Source organism: Sinocyclocheilus anshuiensis, unplaced genomic scaffold (assembly GCF_001515605.1).
Source record: "Sinocyclocheilus anshuiensis isolate Anshui unplaced genomic scaffold, SAMN03320099.WGS_v1.1 scaffold1075, whole genome shotgun sequence".
NCBI lineage: Eukaryota > Metazoa > Chordata > Actinopteri > Cypriniformes > Cyprinidae > Sinocyclocheilus > Sinocyclocheilus anshuiensis.
The window spans coordinates 2,515,794-2,534,346 of record NW_015544163.1 but is presented as its reverse complement, the minus strand read 5'-3'; the positions used below and the strand labels follow the sequence as shown (position 1 = coordinate 2,534,346).

The window sequence follows — 18,553 nt, the reverse complement described above, 5'->3', positions numbered from 1 at the left end:
AACAATTCACTAAAAATGTTTTTTTATTGGTCTTATGAAGTATTCTAATTTGTTGAGATAGCGAATTGGTGGGTTTTTGTTAAATGTGAGCCAAAATCATCACAATTAAAAGAACCAAAGACTTAAACTACTTCAGTCTGTGTGCATTGAATTTATTTAATACACGAGTTTCACAATTTGAGTTGAATTACTGAAATAAATGAACTTTTCCACGACATTCTAATTTATTGAGATGCACCTATAAATCAAGCCTACATACAAACATATAACTCGTTCTTCACCCCAGCACTAGATGGCGCTACTAACTCCTGTCCCTTCGCTCTGGTCTCCTGCCATCAAACCTGCTGTGAGCTCGAGGAGGAGTCCTCATCACACACACACACACACACACACACACTCGTGATTGAGCCGAACACTGATCCATATTCCCTGCCAGCTCGAGTTCTCCAGCAGTCCTCATCCATGCAGCATCTTCACGCGCAGTGAGAGTGACTTTCCACAGGAGCTCTGAGAGAAAGCTCTTCACGGTGTGTGTGTGTGTGTGTGTGTGTGGCCACAAGGCCCAGAAGAGGACAACAAAATACACCATGTCCACTGGGAAAAATGCACCTGCTACAGAAAAGTGAGTCGTTGATGGCTTGTTTAATGTTTATTTTTAAAGTGTTGCATCAGTGCTGTGCCTTTTCGAGTTTCTGCTACTCAGCATAACTGAAAACGTTCATGCTTTGTGGTTCTGTGCGTCTTTAAATGGCTGATTCAGTGAGTCTGTGTTTAGTTTGGGCAGTTTTTGTTTCTCCTCAAGTCAAGTTTTCACATCTCTTCCTTCCTTGTTTTGCAAAAGAGTCTGGTTTGAGCTCAGCTCGTGTTCTCAGTGAGAGAATTACATGCTATCCCTGAATATAAGGCTTTAGAAAGCTTAGAAATGTGCTCTTAATGTTGTTAAAGTGAAATCATTCGCAGTGCATTGTGACGTGCTTATCCAAAGGCGCTGGCTGTCCATGCCCAGTGTGTACTCCAAGCAAACATCAAACACCTTGACTAGTGACAAAGTGTGTGAGCCATATTCTGCATTGCATTTGTGTTTGTACATGTCATTGCAGCTTGAGAGAGTTAAAGGTTAGAGATACCTTTAAATGACTTGTAAAGTCATGCAATTGCTTTAAACCAATTGTTTTTGCATCTCTAACAGGATGCATGTGTATTTAGGCAAATGCATGTTGGTTAGTTTGTAAATTTCATAAGCAACAGGTGCCAGAGGGCCGTATGTCTCACTTTGAGAGCAAATGAATGTATATCTGCTCTTTAATCTAAAAGCAGGATCAACCAGTTGACATTAATTAGTCCTGCTAAATATATCTTCAGTGGTCATGTGCTGAAAAACTCTGCATCAGGTAGCGTTCATAATTTATAAAGGGCGCCGCTGACAGGTCTGAATGGTGTCTTGGTATTTAGTAGTAAATGTCATTCATTTCACCAAGTGGCTTTGCTTGTGTTTGTGTGGGTTTACTTCACTTGGGGAGTTTTGGAGCAAAGTTGTCCACAGAAGACCGATAAATATGATAAACCCAGCTTTAATAAAATATAATTGCTTAGTTTTCTGTAAATTATTTACTTTTATTTATTTTGTTACTTTGTTAATTGATAAACTTTTTAAGCACACACACACACACACATTTTATCTTATTTTTTTAATTTAAAGCTTTAATAATTGACACATTTTTCAAACAGTTTATTTTAAATTAAAAAAAAACTTTTACAATGCATAATTATAAAACTAATGATAAAAGTAATTAATTTTATATTATATATAACATTATAAAATAATTTTATCTGAATAATTTATGTATTTATTTGTTATTAATTTACTTATTTATTATTTTGGTTTATTAAAATTATATATATACTGTATATATATATAATGTGTGTATAGGCTATTTGTATGTATGTAAGTGTATATATGAGTTTATTTATTTTAAAGCTTTATTTATTTTAAAGTCAGTTGTTACTTTTCTCAATTTTTTTATATCCTTGTGTGCATTTTGAATTATGTTCTTATATTGTGAGATATTGATTGCATATCTCTTTGCTATCACTCGACGTTATTACATCATAAATTAATATATTTATCTGCATTATATTTGTCATTGAAAAACTTGCTCTCTAGCTACTGGAAAAAATCCATAATGACCACTAATAATAGTCTAATGTGGTCACTAGAATTAACTTTAGTCTATATAAAGAAAATGAAGTGTATGACTTCTGCTCATTGTGTGTGTGTGTGTGTGTGTGTGAGATCAGGTCCAGACAGATGTCCCTACAGGTCTGTCTTGATGAATGCATGGAGGCCTTGGATCTGTTTCTCAACAACCACTTCAGCGAGAGTTTGGACAAACTACGGCCACGGTGAGAGAAGTCTTATTGTCTTCATGAGTTTCTCCTCCCCTCCAGTATCTGTGTGAGTGATCTTAAGAGCAGGCGAGCTGTTTAATAAAGGTGTGGTACCTACTGTACCAAGCCCATAATGCTCTGTTTTTCAGTCAGATACTGTACACCACCAAAATTGAGTCTTTTTGCCGCTGTAAAGTTGCTGGCCTCTGAAGCACTTGTAGAAATTGTAGATGTCATCCCGTGATAGCATGCTTTATTTCTGTTGCGATAGAGAATTGCATTAGGTGTGCTCCCTTCTCCAGGATGTGAGGTGTTTACCTAAAGATCACACCCTCATGCTGCACACAGAGCCACTTCATTAATATATAGCTGGGAGAGCGAGGAACTTTACTCTGAGAAGGAAACCACATGCTTAAGTGACTGCAGCACTTATCTTTATATGCAGGCCCACCTGGAAGTACATAATTCTTGGTTTCAGGCAATAAATCTTGATTTTATAAGTATTCTAGGATTTTTGGGCTAGTCTGTGTTTTAAAGGTGCAGGGTTTTTTTTTTTTTTTTTTGATTAAAATGTTTTCTCCAATTTCAGTTTAATGTACAGAGACAACTAGGCCACTTTGTAAGTTAATTTCCCTGAAGAACTATCAAAACTTTGCTCTGTTTGTTTGAAAATCCTGGCATGGCAGCGACTCAGCCAATGGAGTGCACTGGGGGCGGGAATGTATGCATGTTTGACTAATGACAGACTGGGGAGAAAAGAAAACTGTTTTATCTATTTATAATTTATAATCTATCTATTTAAATGTTATGAAAGTGGCTTATGAAAACGCCATTTTGCTACTTTTTTAAATATATTTAATTTTTTTTTACTTTTTAAAATATGTTTGAAATATTTTTCTGTGTATCAATATGAATAATTTCTAATTTTTAATTAAAATGTTTTGTAAAAACTGTTTCTAGGAAAACTTGATATCACTGGATTCACTTTCAGGGCTGTTTTTTCCCCCCAAGTGATGAACAGTAAAAACATTATCAAGTCAATTCACTACTAATTACAAAAGTCAGGTGAATTCTGATTAGCCGTTAACTAAAACTTGACAGACGAAAAAACCGCAAGCTGTGGACGCTATACTGTTATCTTTATAGTTATCATTCTTGGTGTGAACGGGCCTTGCATCATCCTAACAGAAACATGTGTTAACCACTAAGTCAAAGTGAAATTAATGTCTGTTCTTGCATGAATGTGACAGGAACTTAAGCATTCAATACTGATAAGAGTTCATAATTGCATTCACATTTTTTCATAGAGAAAGTTTAAGGCATTAACCTTCGCTATATTTAACTAGTAGCCTGCTGTGTCGGAGTGTGATCTCTCGTTGTGTGTGTAAAAGCATGTGTTGTGGTGTATTCCAGGTCTAAGGAGAGCATGTATCACGCTCTGATCTATGCCACAGTATTAGAGATGCAGGCCATGATGACCTTCCAACACGACGACATAGTGCATGCTGGGAACACGATGAAGAGTGCTCAGGAGGTGTGCCAGAGGTAGAAAGACAGCCAAAACACTGCATTCGTTTCAGTCCTGGAGAGGCCATTTCCTGTGACCTTTCATTTTTAGGCAAATGGGGTCATTTCCATGTCAGCTGACCCGATCCAGCCGCTTTGAAATTTGCTTGCATTTGCATGGAGATGGAACCGTGTGGCTTTAAATGACGGACAGCTGGTCACGTCTAATGAGGAGTTTTACTGGCCTTAGTAACATAGATGAAATGGAGTGGAAGAGATGGATACATGTCCTACGTAAAGCATGTGCTTCCCATAATGCAGCACTAATCCAGATGACTGTATGTGGGTGGATTCACCATAGCAATGGTCACACATCAGCTCATTTTCAGTTTGCTTAAGAAACAGTGAGTCACAAGGGAGATCCTTCTGTGCGATCTCCTCCTAAACCCCTCCAAACATCCTCTTGGGAGAGTGACGTTAGTTTGTGTGTGTATGTGTGTGTATAGACTGCCGTTCAAAAGTTTGCAATCAGTACGATTTTTTATGTTTTTTTTTTTTTTAAGACTTTCTTACACTCATCAAGGCTGTATCTATTTGATCAAAAATACAGAAAAAAATAATTTTGTAAAATATTATTGCAATTTACAATAACAGTTTTCTGTTTTAATAATTTAAAATGTAATTTATTCCTGTGGAGCAAAGCTGAATTTTCAGAATCATTACTCCAGTCTTCAGTGTCAATAAAGAATATCTCTTTGGATTTGAGACTTTAGTCTTTGCAACTTTACAGATCTTATTTATGCACCAAGAGCTTGTAACACTCCAAAGAGAAAGGAAAAATTTAAATCGCATCATATGACCCCTTTAATAATTTTTGGGACCTGTGGTACTTTTTTCAGGATTCATTGATAAATAAAAAGTTCAAAAGAACAGTGTTTATTCAAAACAGAAATTTTGTTACAATATACACTACTGTTCAAAAGTTTGGGATCAGTAAATTTTTTTACATTTAAAGAAATATATTCATTTAAAGAAATTAATACTTTTATTCAGCAAGGATGTTAAATTGATAAAAAGTGATAGTAAAGACTTGTATCGTTAGAAAAGATATCTATTGTGAATAAATGCTGTTCTTTTAAACTTTTTATTCATCAAAGAATCAAATAAAAAAGTATCACAGGTTCCAAAAAATATTAAAGGGGTCATATGATGCGATTTCAATTTTTCCTGATAATAAATCAGCATATTAGAATGATTTCTGAAGGATCATGTGACACTGAAGACTGAAGTAATGATGCTGAAAATTCAGCGCTGCGTCACAGAAATAAATTATATTTTAAAGTATATTAAAATATGAATCCAATATTATTTCACAATGCTACTGTTTTTTTCTGTATTTTTGATCAAATAAATACAGCCTTGATGAGCATAAGAGACTCCATTAAAAATCTTACTGATCCCAAACTTTTGAACAGAAGTGTATACCTAAATAAGTTTACAAATTGAAAAACAAATGTTTCAAATTGTATAACTAATATTTAAATATATAGTTAAAGATGCATGTTGAGTGGCATTTTTTAAACTTAATTGAGTAAATGAATTGGAAGTAGTTAGCAGAAGCTCTTTTTTTTATAATAAATGCAATTGAACAGTTTAAAAGCATTAGAAATGACTTATTATTATTTATTAACTACATTTTCAATATATTTATCGAAATGTATGTATTGCTGTTGTAAAAACTTATGCTTATTTGTCAAGATACACTACTGTTCACAAGTTTGGGGTCAGTAAGATTTTATCTTATTTAAAAAAAAAAAACGGTAGTATTGTGAAATATTGTTACAATTTAAAAACCTTTTTCTATTTTAAAATATTGTAAAATGTAATTTATTCTTCAGTGTCACATGATCCTTCAGAAATCATTCTAATATACTGATTTGTTACTCAAGAAATTTTTACTTATTGAAAACTATTGTGCTGCATAATAATTTTGTGGAAACGGTGATACATTTTGTCTTGATGAATATGTCTTATAGAATAGAAATATTTTATAACATTATAAATGTCTTTAATGTCACTTTTGATCAATTGAATGCACCCTTGCTGAATAAAAGTATAATTTTTTTTAACATTTAAATGTAAGTCTATGTATTTACATTTTTATTTTTGAATTAATAATTTTTTCCCATCCACCTTCCATTAGAAAGTTATTGTGCATGATCTTAGTCTGGTCAAGTGTGGTTGTACTGTATGTCAGACATTGTCATCGTGTGTTTGTTCACTCATCTCTTGAGTTCTTGCTGTTCTCTCTCAGGTTCCGTAGGAAGTCAGGTGGTCTTGGGAGCCGAGGAGCAAATGATGATCTTTCAGAAGGTGCGGTTTTTCTAGAAATGTCCATCTCACACTGCTGTTATAGGAGGAATAAAACTCAAACAAACCTATTATGTGACACAGCACTCATTTTGAAGAATCCGAGGCTAAAGCTAGCCAACAGTTAACAATTTGTATAAGATGTTTCATTTAATGACTGTTTTATGATAAAATGTTTTACAAGCAAGCTTTATATTGTATTTGATGTTTTACAGAGCAGCTCCATGCTGAAGTGTGTTACGCTGAGTGTTTACTGCACAGAGCCGCTCTCACATTCTTACAGGTTTGACACATTTCAAGACAAATTTAACTAACAATCAGACAATCTCAGATGTTTTGTTTGAACTGTGTGCGCGTTTTGGTATCTTTGAGGTCTTAACCTTAACGTGTAGAACTTGATATCTTTTTTAACCTCAGATTAAAGGAATAGTTCACCCCAAAATGAAAATTTGCTGAATATTTATTCACGCTCAGGCCATTCAAAATATAGATGCGTTTGTTTCTTCATCAGAACAGATTTGGACATTTTGCTCACCAGTGGATCCTCTGCAGTGAATGGGTGCCATCAGAATGAGAGTCAAAACAGCTGATAAAAACATCACAAGTAATCCACACCACTCCAGTCCATCAGTTAATAGTTTGTGAAATGAAAGGTGTGTGTTTGAAAGAAACAAATCCATCATTAAATTGTCTTTAACTTTAAACAATTGCTTTCGGCTAAAATATAAGTCATCTATCCATAATATGCTTTCTCCAGTGAAAAAGTCTTCTGGTCTGAATCAGAAGAGAAATATGCACAGATCAAGCACCGTTTACAGTCAAACAGTCCAGTACGGATCTTAACCAATATGTTGGTGGATTTTGATGTGAGAGGAAATCAGGTATTGACTTTTTCACTGGAGGACACATTATTATGGATTATAGACTAATATTTTTGCCAAAAGCAACAGTTTAAACTTAAAATGTCTTAATGATGGGTTTATCATAAACACACAGCTTTTCACTTCTCAAGATTGGACTGGAGGGGTGGGGATTATTGTGATGTTTTTATCAGCTGTTTGGACTCTCATTCTGACGGCACCCATTCACTGCTGCATCTTAGATGGCCTGAGGGTAAAATTGCAGCAAATTTTTATTTTGGTTTAAACTATTCCTGAGGCCTAAGGCCACTTTTAACTTGATCCTACTCCAGAGCTCAGATCTGCAGCTGATTTCTCATTCTCTATTTGTTGACAGGATGAGAATATGGTTAGTTTTATTAAAGGAGGAATCAAAGTACGGAACAGTTACCTCATATACAAGTAAGTCTGTAGCAAGTAAGTGAAGGAAATCTGTGGTTTTACTGTCCGTAAATGAGAATAATTGGTGTCATCAAGACACCTGCACGGAACCAGATGAGTCCTCTGCACAATCTGACTTTGCTGCAGCATGGAACAACCTGCTGGTTTCGTCTGGTCAGAGGAGAACTGGCCCCCCGACTGAGCCTGGTTTCTCCCAAGGTTTTTTCTCCATTCTGTCACTGATGGAGTTTTGGTTCCTTGCCGCTGTCGCCTCTGGCTTGCTTAGTTGGGGACACTTAATTTCCAGCGATATCGTCGAATTGATTGCACATAGTATTTAAACTGAACTGAGCTGGATGATAACATTACTGAATTCAATGATGAACTGCTTTAACTGAAAATTGAGTGTTTACTATTGTCCTTTTGCATTGACACACTATTTTCCTATTTTGATACTGTAAAGCTGCTTTGACACAATCTGTATTGTTAAAAGCGCTATATAAATAAAGGTGTCTTGACTTGACCTGCACCATTTAACCCAGTAGAAATAACCTATATTTGATTCCCATTTGTTCGCCAAAATCCTGCCCTTGAATTGAACTGTTCAGTGAATCTCTCTGCTGTGAATGACGTCATGATTCTCATGCAGGGAGCTGAATGCCTTCGTCCAATCAGACACAGCTTTCAAAGGACCAAACCACAAGCACTTAGAGGGTGGAGTCTCTTTTGGGATTGGGGCTTTCAATTTGGTATGTGCATCTGAAATATTGCATCGATATTCCTTAATATTTAAACCCCAGATTGTCCATTGTGTTGCTGTTCTTCACTGTCACACAGACTCTTTCACTGTTTCCTGCCCGATTACTCAAGTTGCTAGAGTTTGCTGGCTTTTCTGGAGATAAGGTGTTTTTTTTTTTACCTCAGATTACACTCTTACGTTCTCATTTTTGGAAAGAAATTTTGCCAGTGTGTTTATTTTTTGGTTAATAGTCTTTGGTGTGTGTGTGTGTGTGTGTAGGAATTTGGCATCTCTCAGCTGTTCACGGGTGCCACCTCTCATACCCTGCGCTCCATGCTGTGCGCCCTCCTCCTGCTCTGTTTCTACACGTTCCTCTCCTTTATTTTAGGTATTTGTGATACATGATGTATTTGATACCCACATAAAGCAGACATCTTACACCATCATTGCAAGATGTTTCTTTAGTTAATTGTGCAAACTTAAGGGATAGTTCACCCAAAAAATTTTATTCTGCCATCATTTTAATGTTTTGTTAGTATGTATTTCAAATAGATTGATAGATGGATGGATGGATGGATGGATAGATAGACAATAATATGTTTTAATATACATTTAAATATTTTTTAAATGTATGTTATTACCATTTTTATTTTATATATGTCAAATAAAATATGATCGTATGAGTTTAATACATATTTATGCGTACACACTACCTGTTCAAAAGAAATTAGTTTTATTTAAAAGTTTAATTAAAGAAATTGTATTAAGCAATGATGCATTAAATTGATCAGAAGTATAATGTTTATAATGTTACAAAAGATTTTCTGTATTAATTAAATGCTCAAAAAATTCATCACTGTTTCTACAAAAATATTAAGCAGCACAACTGTTTTCACCATTGATAATAAAAATAATTGTTTCTTGAGCAGCAAATCAGCATATTAGAATGATTTCTGAAGAATCATGTGACACTGAAGACTGGAGTAATGATGCTGAAAATTCAGCTTTGCATCATTTGAATTGCATCACAATTGAATTTTGCATTGCATTTGAATATATCCAAATAGAAAACGTTTCGATTAATAATATTTCACAATATTACTGTGTTCCTGTATTTTTGATCAAATAAATGCAGCCTTGGTGAGCAAAAGAGGCTTCTTACAAAAGCATTGAAAAAATGTAACTGACCGCAAACTTTTGAACAGTAGTGTATATATTGAAATGATAGAATTCTCAGATATTTTGATGTTATTAATGAAGTGATGTTTTGTGTAGGTACTGGAGAGGGGGAGGTGGAAGAGGCAGAGCGATTATTGAAGCCATTTCGACTTCGATACCCACATGTAGGTTTTTGCTTCTGTCTTTTTAACTTCATTTATAAATGACTTTATTTAGAATTTCAGGGCCATGTTCACATTTATAAAGATGTTTTGTTTTCAATTCTGGTACTTATATTCTTTTAAAGACTCCATACAGTCAAAATCTGAGCTGACTCGCATGCTTGTTGACAAATTTACATTTGACCGATTTAAACATTTGCAGTCTTTGTATTTTTAGACCATATTTTTATTCAGGTGAATACAGATGTTTAGAAACCTGAATAGTAAAGAAAACTGTGCTAGTCAAGCCATGAGGTCTTTATTGGGTGTTTTTGGAGCTCACGTTCTGATTCTCTCTCCAGGGAGCGATTTTCCTCTTCTTTGCAGGTCGAGCTGAAGAAATAAAGGGCAACATTGATGAGGTGAATCTGACCACATGGCATTTTTTTCTTTTTATTCCAATGTTTTTAAAGACTTCAGACTGGTTAGAAGACAATTAAACTACTATTAAGAAATTAAGGCTAACATTATAAACGGGCTTGTAGATCTTGTTCACTAATGTTTTGTCAATACTGTACCCCTGCATGTCCAGGCGGTGGCGCTGTTTGAGGACGGCTGTAAGGCCCAGCAGGCCTGGAAACAGTTTCATCACATGTGCTACTGGGAGCTGATGTGGTGCTTCACCTTTAAGAAGCACTGGAAGATGGCGTATTTCTACGCAGACCTGCTCAGCCAGGAGAGCCGCTGGTCTAAGGTGACCCGACTGCTCCAAAACAACAGTTTAGACCCAAATTTGTTCTTGTCGTGTTTCATGATTAAAGCCCAATGCCAATCTGAAATATAATGGTTCAGTACAAATCTGGAAGTTAATTTGCGTTATGTTTTGGTGAAATGATTAAAAGAACAACATCCTTAATAATCCTAAAGGCAGTTTAGTTTACTGAGAAACGCCTATGTCATGGTTGTCTAATTGTGATATGTATAGATGCCAAGACATTTCTGCGTTGCATGTTTGAAAGGGCCTCCACCCAGAATGTAAATCAAGTGTGGGATTTTATTGGTGCTGGGAAAAAGTCTGCTTTGTGTTTAATACAAACTAGGAAGCAATGCAGTTAGTTTTCCCATGTTTTGCCTACTTAAAAGGTGTTTAAACACTTTCAAATTGAAGTATGTCATGTATTATTGTCAGAAAAAAATTCTATAATTTATTTGTTCATTTATAAAGTTACACATTTTGGACATTTGTACCTCAAGACACAATGACATGGACTGGACTTCAGCGAAGATTTTATTCAGAACAGCAATAAAATAGTTAATATTTTTATTTGGAGGAGCATTTACTTTCTACTTTGTTTTTTAAAAAAGCTTTGAAAAATTCTCACAAAATCATGAAAAATTAAAGGAAGGTTTACATATCTGCCATTTTACATGTGTGAATATGCTATGTACCTGCCGGAATTACTGTATTCACAAGGTCAGAAAACTAGAGATTCAAAATATTCTTAAAAAGCAGGAAATCTTGCAAAATGACATATTTCGTCATGATTGATGAAATGTTCTCAGCAGTTGGTTAGCCAACAGTAGCGTTAGCCAATGTTTCTGGTCTAATTGCAGACAGACTTCCTCCTCAGAAACATGAAGTGAAACCGTACAGGTGTAAAGCCTGGGATTGAGGTGTATTTTTTTGTTCAATTGAAGTCACGCTACAGCGCAGCAATTTAAACAATGACTGGCATGTGTAAGCTGTGTAAATTGGCTTTGTGGGTCATTGCCAGGTTTTTGTTTGGACTGGTTGGTTCTGTTGCTGCTTGTGATTACGTACAGTGTGTTTCCAGTGTGCAGAAGGATTATGATCTCTCTCAGGCCATGTATGTGTACATGAAGGCGGCTTATCTCAGCATGCTTCCAGACACAGAATCCCGGCCGTTCGGGGATAATGAAGTGGATCTCTTTAGGTAAATACACTCGCATGTAATTACACCGCTAACACAGGAGTAGAAATAATAAACTGCCTTTTGTATGTCTCTTTCTTTGGATGTATGTTTTTTTTATTCCCGTTCACTTCCTATCTCTCTTTTGCGGTCTCTCAGACAAGTACCAACATACAAACAGAAGATAGCGGGTAAATCTCCACCCACAGAGAAGTTTGCCATTCGTAAAGCGAGACGGTACAAAGCTAGCAATCCAATCAGACTTCCTGTGCCTGTGCTTGTAAGAGTAACGTAACACATTCAACACGCTTCTTTCTAAATGTTTTTTTTCCCTTTACTTTCTGTTGTGATGCAATGGTTATATTTTAAAGTCAGCAACCTTCGTGCTTCATATTTCAGGAGATGATGTACATGTGGAATGGTTTCTCCATGATCAGCAAACAGTCTGAGCTGACGGAGGGCATGATGGAGACGCTGTTAGAAGCAGAGCGCATCCTACAGGCCGCTCCAGGTAATGCCACACAATGTCCACTCTGGATTAAATAAATGGGAAACTACATCAATTGCATTTTAGGGGAATCTGTTATTCATAGCAGTATCACTCTATGCTGTATACAGAGAATATGTCTAGCTATAAAAGAAGACTTTTAAAATAGGTCTTAACACCAATTGATTGTTATCAGTGAACAATGAAGTAATACATTATTGAAAAAGCAATGTTAAAGTTTTAAATCATCAATTGCTCAATTTTAAATAATATATTATATACCATAATTTCTGTATTATTAATTACAAAATATTGCATGGTCAATCGTTTTTTTTTTTAATCAAATGGTTGTTTTTAATCATGTATTTATCCTCATGTTTAAATATTTCAAGAGATTCATTTTTTTAGAATAATTTTCTCAATTCATTTTAAATGGCCCCCATTTTATGTAAAAACAAAAACCATAAAAAAAATGTATTAATTGAACTAAAATGATCATTAACTGAAATACAATATAAAAAAATTAAACTTACCATGGAGACATATTTGTATTTAGTTTGTTGACATACTAAAATAGACACATAAAAAATAATAATGAAAAAAAAAATCTCTCTCTCTCTCTCTATATATATATACACACACAGTATATATTGTTTTACATGTACTCTTTCTGTTTGTGTAGAGAATGTGTACTCTGTGGACGACACGTGTGTGATCCTGCTTCTGAAAGGCCTGTGTCTGAAGAACCAAGGCCAGACGCAGACGGCAGAAGACTGTTTCAGACAGGTTTACAGCAGGCCAGTGCTTCTGCGTTAATGGATTTGCCTTCACAAATGCTTGTTCTGTCTCAGGATGGTGTTTGAGATGCTTTGTGTCATTAACAGTGAAAAGAAGTTGAAGTTTGATCATTACCTGGTTCCTAACGCTCTGCTGGAGATGAGTCTCCTGTACATCGACACGGGGAGGAAAGAGCAAGCCATCCATCTACTGCAGAAAGCCAAGTGAGTTCAGTCTAGGACAAAATACTTGCTCGCTGTTGTCATTTCTTGGCTTCTTGGGAGACATATTTGTATTTAGTTTGTTGACATACTAAAATAGACACATAAAAAATAATAATGAAAAAAAAAATCTCTCTCTCTCTCTCTATATATATATACACACACAGTATATATTGTTTTACATGTACTCTTTCTGTTTGTGTAGAGAATGTGTACTCTGTGGACGACACGTGTGTGATCCTGCTTCTGAAAGGCCTGTGTCTGAAGAACCAAGGCCAGACGCAGACGGCAGAAGACTGTTTCAGACAGGTTTACAGCAGGCCAGTGCTTCTGCGTTAATGGATTTGCCTTCACAAATGCTTGTTCTGTCTCAGGATGGTGTTTGAGATGCTTTGTGTCATTAACAGTGAAAAGAAGTTGAAGTTTGATCATTACCTGGTTCCTAACGCTCTGCTGGAGATGAGTCTCCTGTACATCGACACGGGGAGGAAAGAGCAAGCCATCCATCTACTGCAGAAAGCCAAGTGAGTTCAGTCTAGGACAAAATACTTGTTGTCATTTCTTGGCTTCTTGTTACAGTTGCAAACTGCATTTTGTCATGAAATGTCTCCTCATCTCTCCTGCCAGGAAAAACTACAAGGAGTACTCTATGGAGTCTCGTACGCAGTTCAGGGTCCATGCGGCCCTCACCAAACTTAAAGCTGACACCAATGACCAAGATGAAATAACAACATTGTGAGGAATGTGGCATCTCTTCTCTGAGGACCAGAGCAGAGTTACATGGTCACTTTACGGGGAGAACGAAAGGCCAAAGACATGGTGTGGTTGATATGCTGTGGTACTGCCCAGTGTTAACCCGTCTCATTTTTTGGGCCGTATTATGGGAAACACTAAAAACTTCATCTGTACATTCTCCTCCAGGAGGTTAGGTGCCAAATCGATGTTTATTTTAGATTAAAAAATAGATGGATATTTGAAATGTAAAAGCTCCTTTGTGTTAAAATGTATTAAACTTTACATTTTAGGGAGCATTAGAAATCAAGTTAATATTAAGTCCTGTACAGGTTTAATAAGGAAAAATGACTAGAAAACTGAGTGTTTACATAGATTTAGACACACCATTTTACACTTAGTTGTAATGATGATTAAACATGTTGATTATTGTAAGGCTGAGTGTGGGATTGAATACATTATCATTGATTATTATACTCCTTTCTTGAATAAATCAAGAACGTTTATAATAATCAAATGCTTCAAATAGCATCATAAAAATTCAGCTGTCGGATGCTATGGTTATTTTTTGTTATGTAATACATTTTATTAGTAGTTAATATTTAATCAATTATTGATGTTAAAATATTTTTGAAATGTATAATTTTATAGTAAATTAAGTCATACAATCAATGCAATTATTAGCAATAAATCGTCTGGGTTACTGTATAAATAAATCGGTTTTGTGAAAGTGAAAGTGATGTGACATGTGGCCAAGTATGGTGACCCATACTAGGAATTAGTGCTCTGCATTTAACCCATCCTAAGTGCGCACACACACAGCAGTGAACACACACACACCGTGAATACACACCCGGAGCAGTGGGCAGCCATTTATGCTGCGGCGCCCGGGGAGCAGTTGGGGGTTCGGTGCCTTGCTCAAGGGCACCTCAGTCGTGGTATTGAAGGTGGAAGAGAGTGCTGGTTATTCACTCCCCACACCTACAATCCCTGCCGGACCAGAGACTCGAACTCGCAACCTTTGGGTTACGAGTCCAACTCTCTAACCATTAGGCCACGACTTCCCCCATCCCCCTGTTTTTCACATCCATCTGCTTTTTCATGCATAAGCTTAATTGTTCTTAAAACGTTTGCTTTTTTTACAGAATGTAGAACGTTTAACGAGGAATTATTATATGTTATCCAATTAAGCTATTTGAATATCAGCTTTTCACTTTCTAAACGGATACAGGCATGTTGTTTCAGTGAGTGATTTTATTTAAATCAAGCGAACTGAGAGACAATCACAATGACAAACTTACAAAGAAACCAATTTTACAATATGGTACAGTAGCACTGTATAAAAGTCCTTGTTCTCTGAGGGTTACTGGCTGGATTCGGCTGCCGCTGTTCCCTGCTCTTCCTCCCTCTTCCTGCGTTTCAGAAGTTTTCTCTTCTTCTTCTCCTCTTTCTCTATTTCGGCGACCATCTCTTTGAACTTGGCCCAGCGCTTGGGGGTCCAGCGCATAACCGAATCGCTCTCTCGCCTCGGCCAGCAGTTTGTCCCGCTTGATTTTCTCCTCTCGTTGCTTCTGTTTTGCCTCCCTTTTCTGCTTTTTCCAGTCGGAGATCATCTTGGGCATTTTGGCCATGTTTGCAGCAATGATCTTCTCTCTGTTTAGGGAAAAAAGCGAAAAGTACATTAAGGCTGTGTAAAAACCAATGGCTGTGATCAGGTAATGAATGTAGTATAATGTTATATTAGAAGGCAAAATTTAAATTTCTGTGATCATCGACTTCTCCCAAACATTGTTTTACATAAAGTTTTTGCAAAACATGCATATTCAAATACTTTGCTCGCTGCGATTCTGATTGGTGGAGCTTTCTTTGCAGAATCATGGGCAATGTAGTTTTTCTCCAATTCAGCTGTTGAACACAGTTATTAAAAAAAAAAAAAGCAGACTGATGGCTTCAACAAAATCATATACCATCTATTAACAATCTCGGAGCTCATAGTAAGTCTGTCTTTAAAGTTTTATCATTATTGTTAAGAACAATTTCCCCCATTAAGAAAATGAATGGGATTTTTACTTCCAGAACCAACTTTTGCAGTTTGAAATGATAGGAATTTTTCATTTTTGGGTGAACTGTCCTTTTAAAGTGATTAGTTCACCCAAAAATTTTAAGTCAATGGCGATCAACAACTGTTTGGTTACCAACATTTTTCAAAAGATCTTCTTTTGGGTTCACCAAAATAAAGATACTCATACAGGTTTGGAACAACTTGAAGAGGAGTAAACAATGACAAAAATTCATTTTTGGGTGAACTTTCCCTTTAAGGACAAGGGAAGCTTCATATCAAATTCCAGTGTTTCCGTCTAAAAAAAAAAAAAAAAAAAACCTAAACACAAATGCAAAATACACCTGCCTAAATAATATACTAAACACTGATATTATTATAAGACAACGATTATTATACAAATAAATAAGTAAATAATAAAAAAAATAAGTCACGAGACACCCGCGAACCAATAAGATTAGACTTCAAACTTCAACTTGGTGATACACCCTAACAGTCCAATTTTGAATGTTTGAAGGATTTTTGTTCACTGAATAACGACTTCAGTTTTGCTCTGTGCATGGCGGAAATCTCTCATAAATAGGTTCAGAAAACTTGCAATATAGCTGACAAGTCATGTGGATTAATCTACCAGGAAAAGCTGGTTTGTCAACCGCCATAAAACGTTAAAAGACGATTATTTAAAGGCGTCTTACTGTTTGACAGCAGAAGTCCCAAAGCACTTTTCATTGTATGGAAAACTAAAGCCGGGACACTGTACACTGGGACACACAAATCAACGTTTGTAAACACGTGAGGGTAAGTAAATGATGACCGTTTTAATTTTGGGGTTATGTAGAGTTAGTTGTTGAACACTTGATAGCAAACACTGAACAGAGACTAGTCAGGTTGACTTCACCTCTCCATCCGCCGCTGCTCCTTCTCTCTCTCTCTGGCCGCGATGCTCTCCAGCATCACCTCTATCGGAGGGTGCCACTCTCTGTCCTCGGCCGCCAGCTCCCCCAGCCGGACGTGAGAGGGCCAGAGTTTGGCCGGGTCCACTCCAGACGCGCCTCCATAGCGGCCAAACAGCCTGCGCTCATACTTCTTCTGCCACTATGGCAGGTATGTAAGGGCTCTTTATATTCAGTCAGAGGGGTCTGGGGTTATAGTGCGCCGCCGCCGTCACGACGCCCTCTGCTGGTGAATTTGAAAGTAGATTCCAATGCAGTGCTGGAAATTATTCGGTTCTTTTTTTATTATTAATTGAGGATATCTAATATTATAATGACTATTAATATGTAATATTTTATTTATACTGGGATTATTTTTATAATTAATAAAAACTCGTTTAATTTTACAGTACAATAGTTTTACATTTACATTTAGTCATTTAGCAGACGCTAAATTGCTTATATTGTTCTCATCTCGCTTGTGATGCTTTGATGTTTGAGTGTGCGGACTTTTTTCAAGCTCTTCACCTTTGGGTAACCTTTTTTGGTCTACGCACCTCAGTTGGATTTTTTTGAAGGCGCGGTGAGTCTCTGGCTGCTTCTCCCTAACTGGATGGTGAAATTTTGATAAAGTGATGGGTTTGTTGAAACCACAAGCAGTTCTGTCTTAGCCAGGTTGAGTTGAAGGTGATGGTATTATTGCAATATTCATATTTTTTATTTGTTTAATTGTTATAATTTAAGTCATAATAAAACTATATAATTTTAATAAATCAGATATTATTTATTATTATTATTATTATTTGTACTTGTATTACTTTTTTTGGTCTTTAGCAGATCACATTCCTTATGTTTTCCTGTTCTATGCTGTAAATGATGATATGTACTGAGAATCATGTACTGTTTAGAGGTGTTCAGCTTGTGTGTTGTCTGCGTTGGTCTCGCTCCTCCCTGATCAATTTCGTGTGGACTTTAATCATCACCCCAGGGGGCCTTTAACAATGCTATTTCAATCCTCAGAGTTTTTGTCTGTCCTCAAAGCTGGACCCTTGAATCTTTTCCGGTAGTTAAACGGCACAGTGGGATCCTATTGTTGGAAATAAAGGTCTTAAATGGATCTGGTCCTGCTGGTGTTGTTTATCCCAGAGTCCAGACCATGCTAGAAAAACAAAGATGATTGCTGATTTTAAATCCCTGGTCACATTTTTGGCCCTATTGCTTATTTATTTAATTTAATTACTTTAAAGTAAGAGGAAACTATAATAGAACACAAATTACAAATTGCTGGAGAGTTAATAATAAAATGTAATCTTCTAAGAGCAAAAATAATATAAATACAACAGAACAAATATTTTTTTAAAATCTGTCTTATTAATATTGATTTGTTTATTTAATTAGTTTATTTTTCTATATTGATAAAGTAGCAAAATGAACATACAGTATATGTCCATTTTGGCATTGATTTGTAATCCTAAGGAAGCATTATAATTAGCATGAATGTGCGAAAATGTAATTAATATATGTAATGTAAAAATGTAATTAATAAAATTAATTGTCATTTTTTTTACATTTATTTTTTTAGTAAGTAACTAGTTGATTTTATGTTTAAAAATGTTTACGTTTAATTTAGGATTCTTATAGTAAAAAACACAAGGTTTATGATTATAACTGAATTCGATCAACTCCTCAATTGTAGCATGTTTCATCTGTTCATTTTCCTTTTGTTGTCACCTATTTAATTCTATACATTTTCCATAAAAATTAATTAGCTAATCAGTAAATAAAGATAGATAAAGATAAAGCAAAAAAAAA

General features: G+C 35.7%; 1 protein-coding gene and 1 pseudogene across 2 annotated transcripts; one reads left to right on the top strand and one right to left on the bottom strand.

Moving 5' to 3' along the window:
• Positions 1-316: 316 nt before the first annotated feature.
• On the top strand, positions 317-14,197 carry LOC107695678 (tetratricopeptide repeat protein 39A-like). 2 transcript variants are annotated; one of them, XM_016495683.1, is made up of 18 exons: positions 317-622; positions 2,299-2,403; positions 3,802-3,933; positions 6,209-6,267; positions 6,480-6,547; positions 7,501-7,565; positions 8,194-8,293; positions 8,382-8,447; positions 8,563-8,671; positions 9,559-9,626; positions 9,965-10,024; positions 10,195-10,356; positions 11,466-11,557; positions 11,693-11,813; positions 11,933-12,044; positions 12,703-12,817; positions 12,905-13,021; positions 13,646-14,197. In XM_016495683.1, the coding sequence occupies exons 1-18, from the start codon at positions 588-590 to the stop codon at positions 13,755-13,757; spliced, it is 1,698 nt and encodes a 565-aa protein (XP_016351169.1). In that variant the 5' UTR covers positions 317-587; the 3' UTR covers positions 13,758-14,197. The 2 variants fall into 2 exon arrangements, with proteins under 2 accessions (XP_016351169.1, XP_016351170.1); XM_016495684.1 differs by lacking the exon at positions 3,802-3,933.
• Positions 14,198-14,990: 793 nt separating this feature from the next.
• The window catches only part of LOC107695661 (growth arrest and DNA damage-inducible proteins-interacting protein 1-like), an 11,615-nt pseudogene continuing 8,052 nt past the window's right edge, over positions 14,991-18,553 (bottom strand).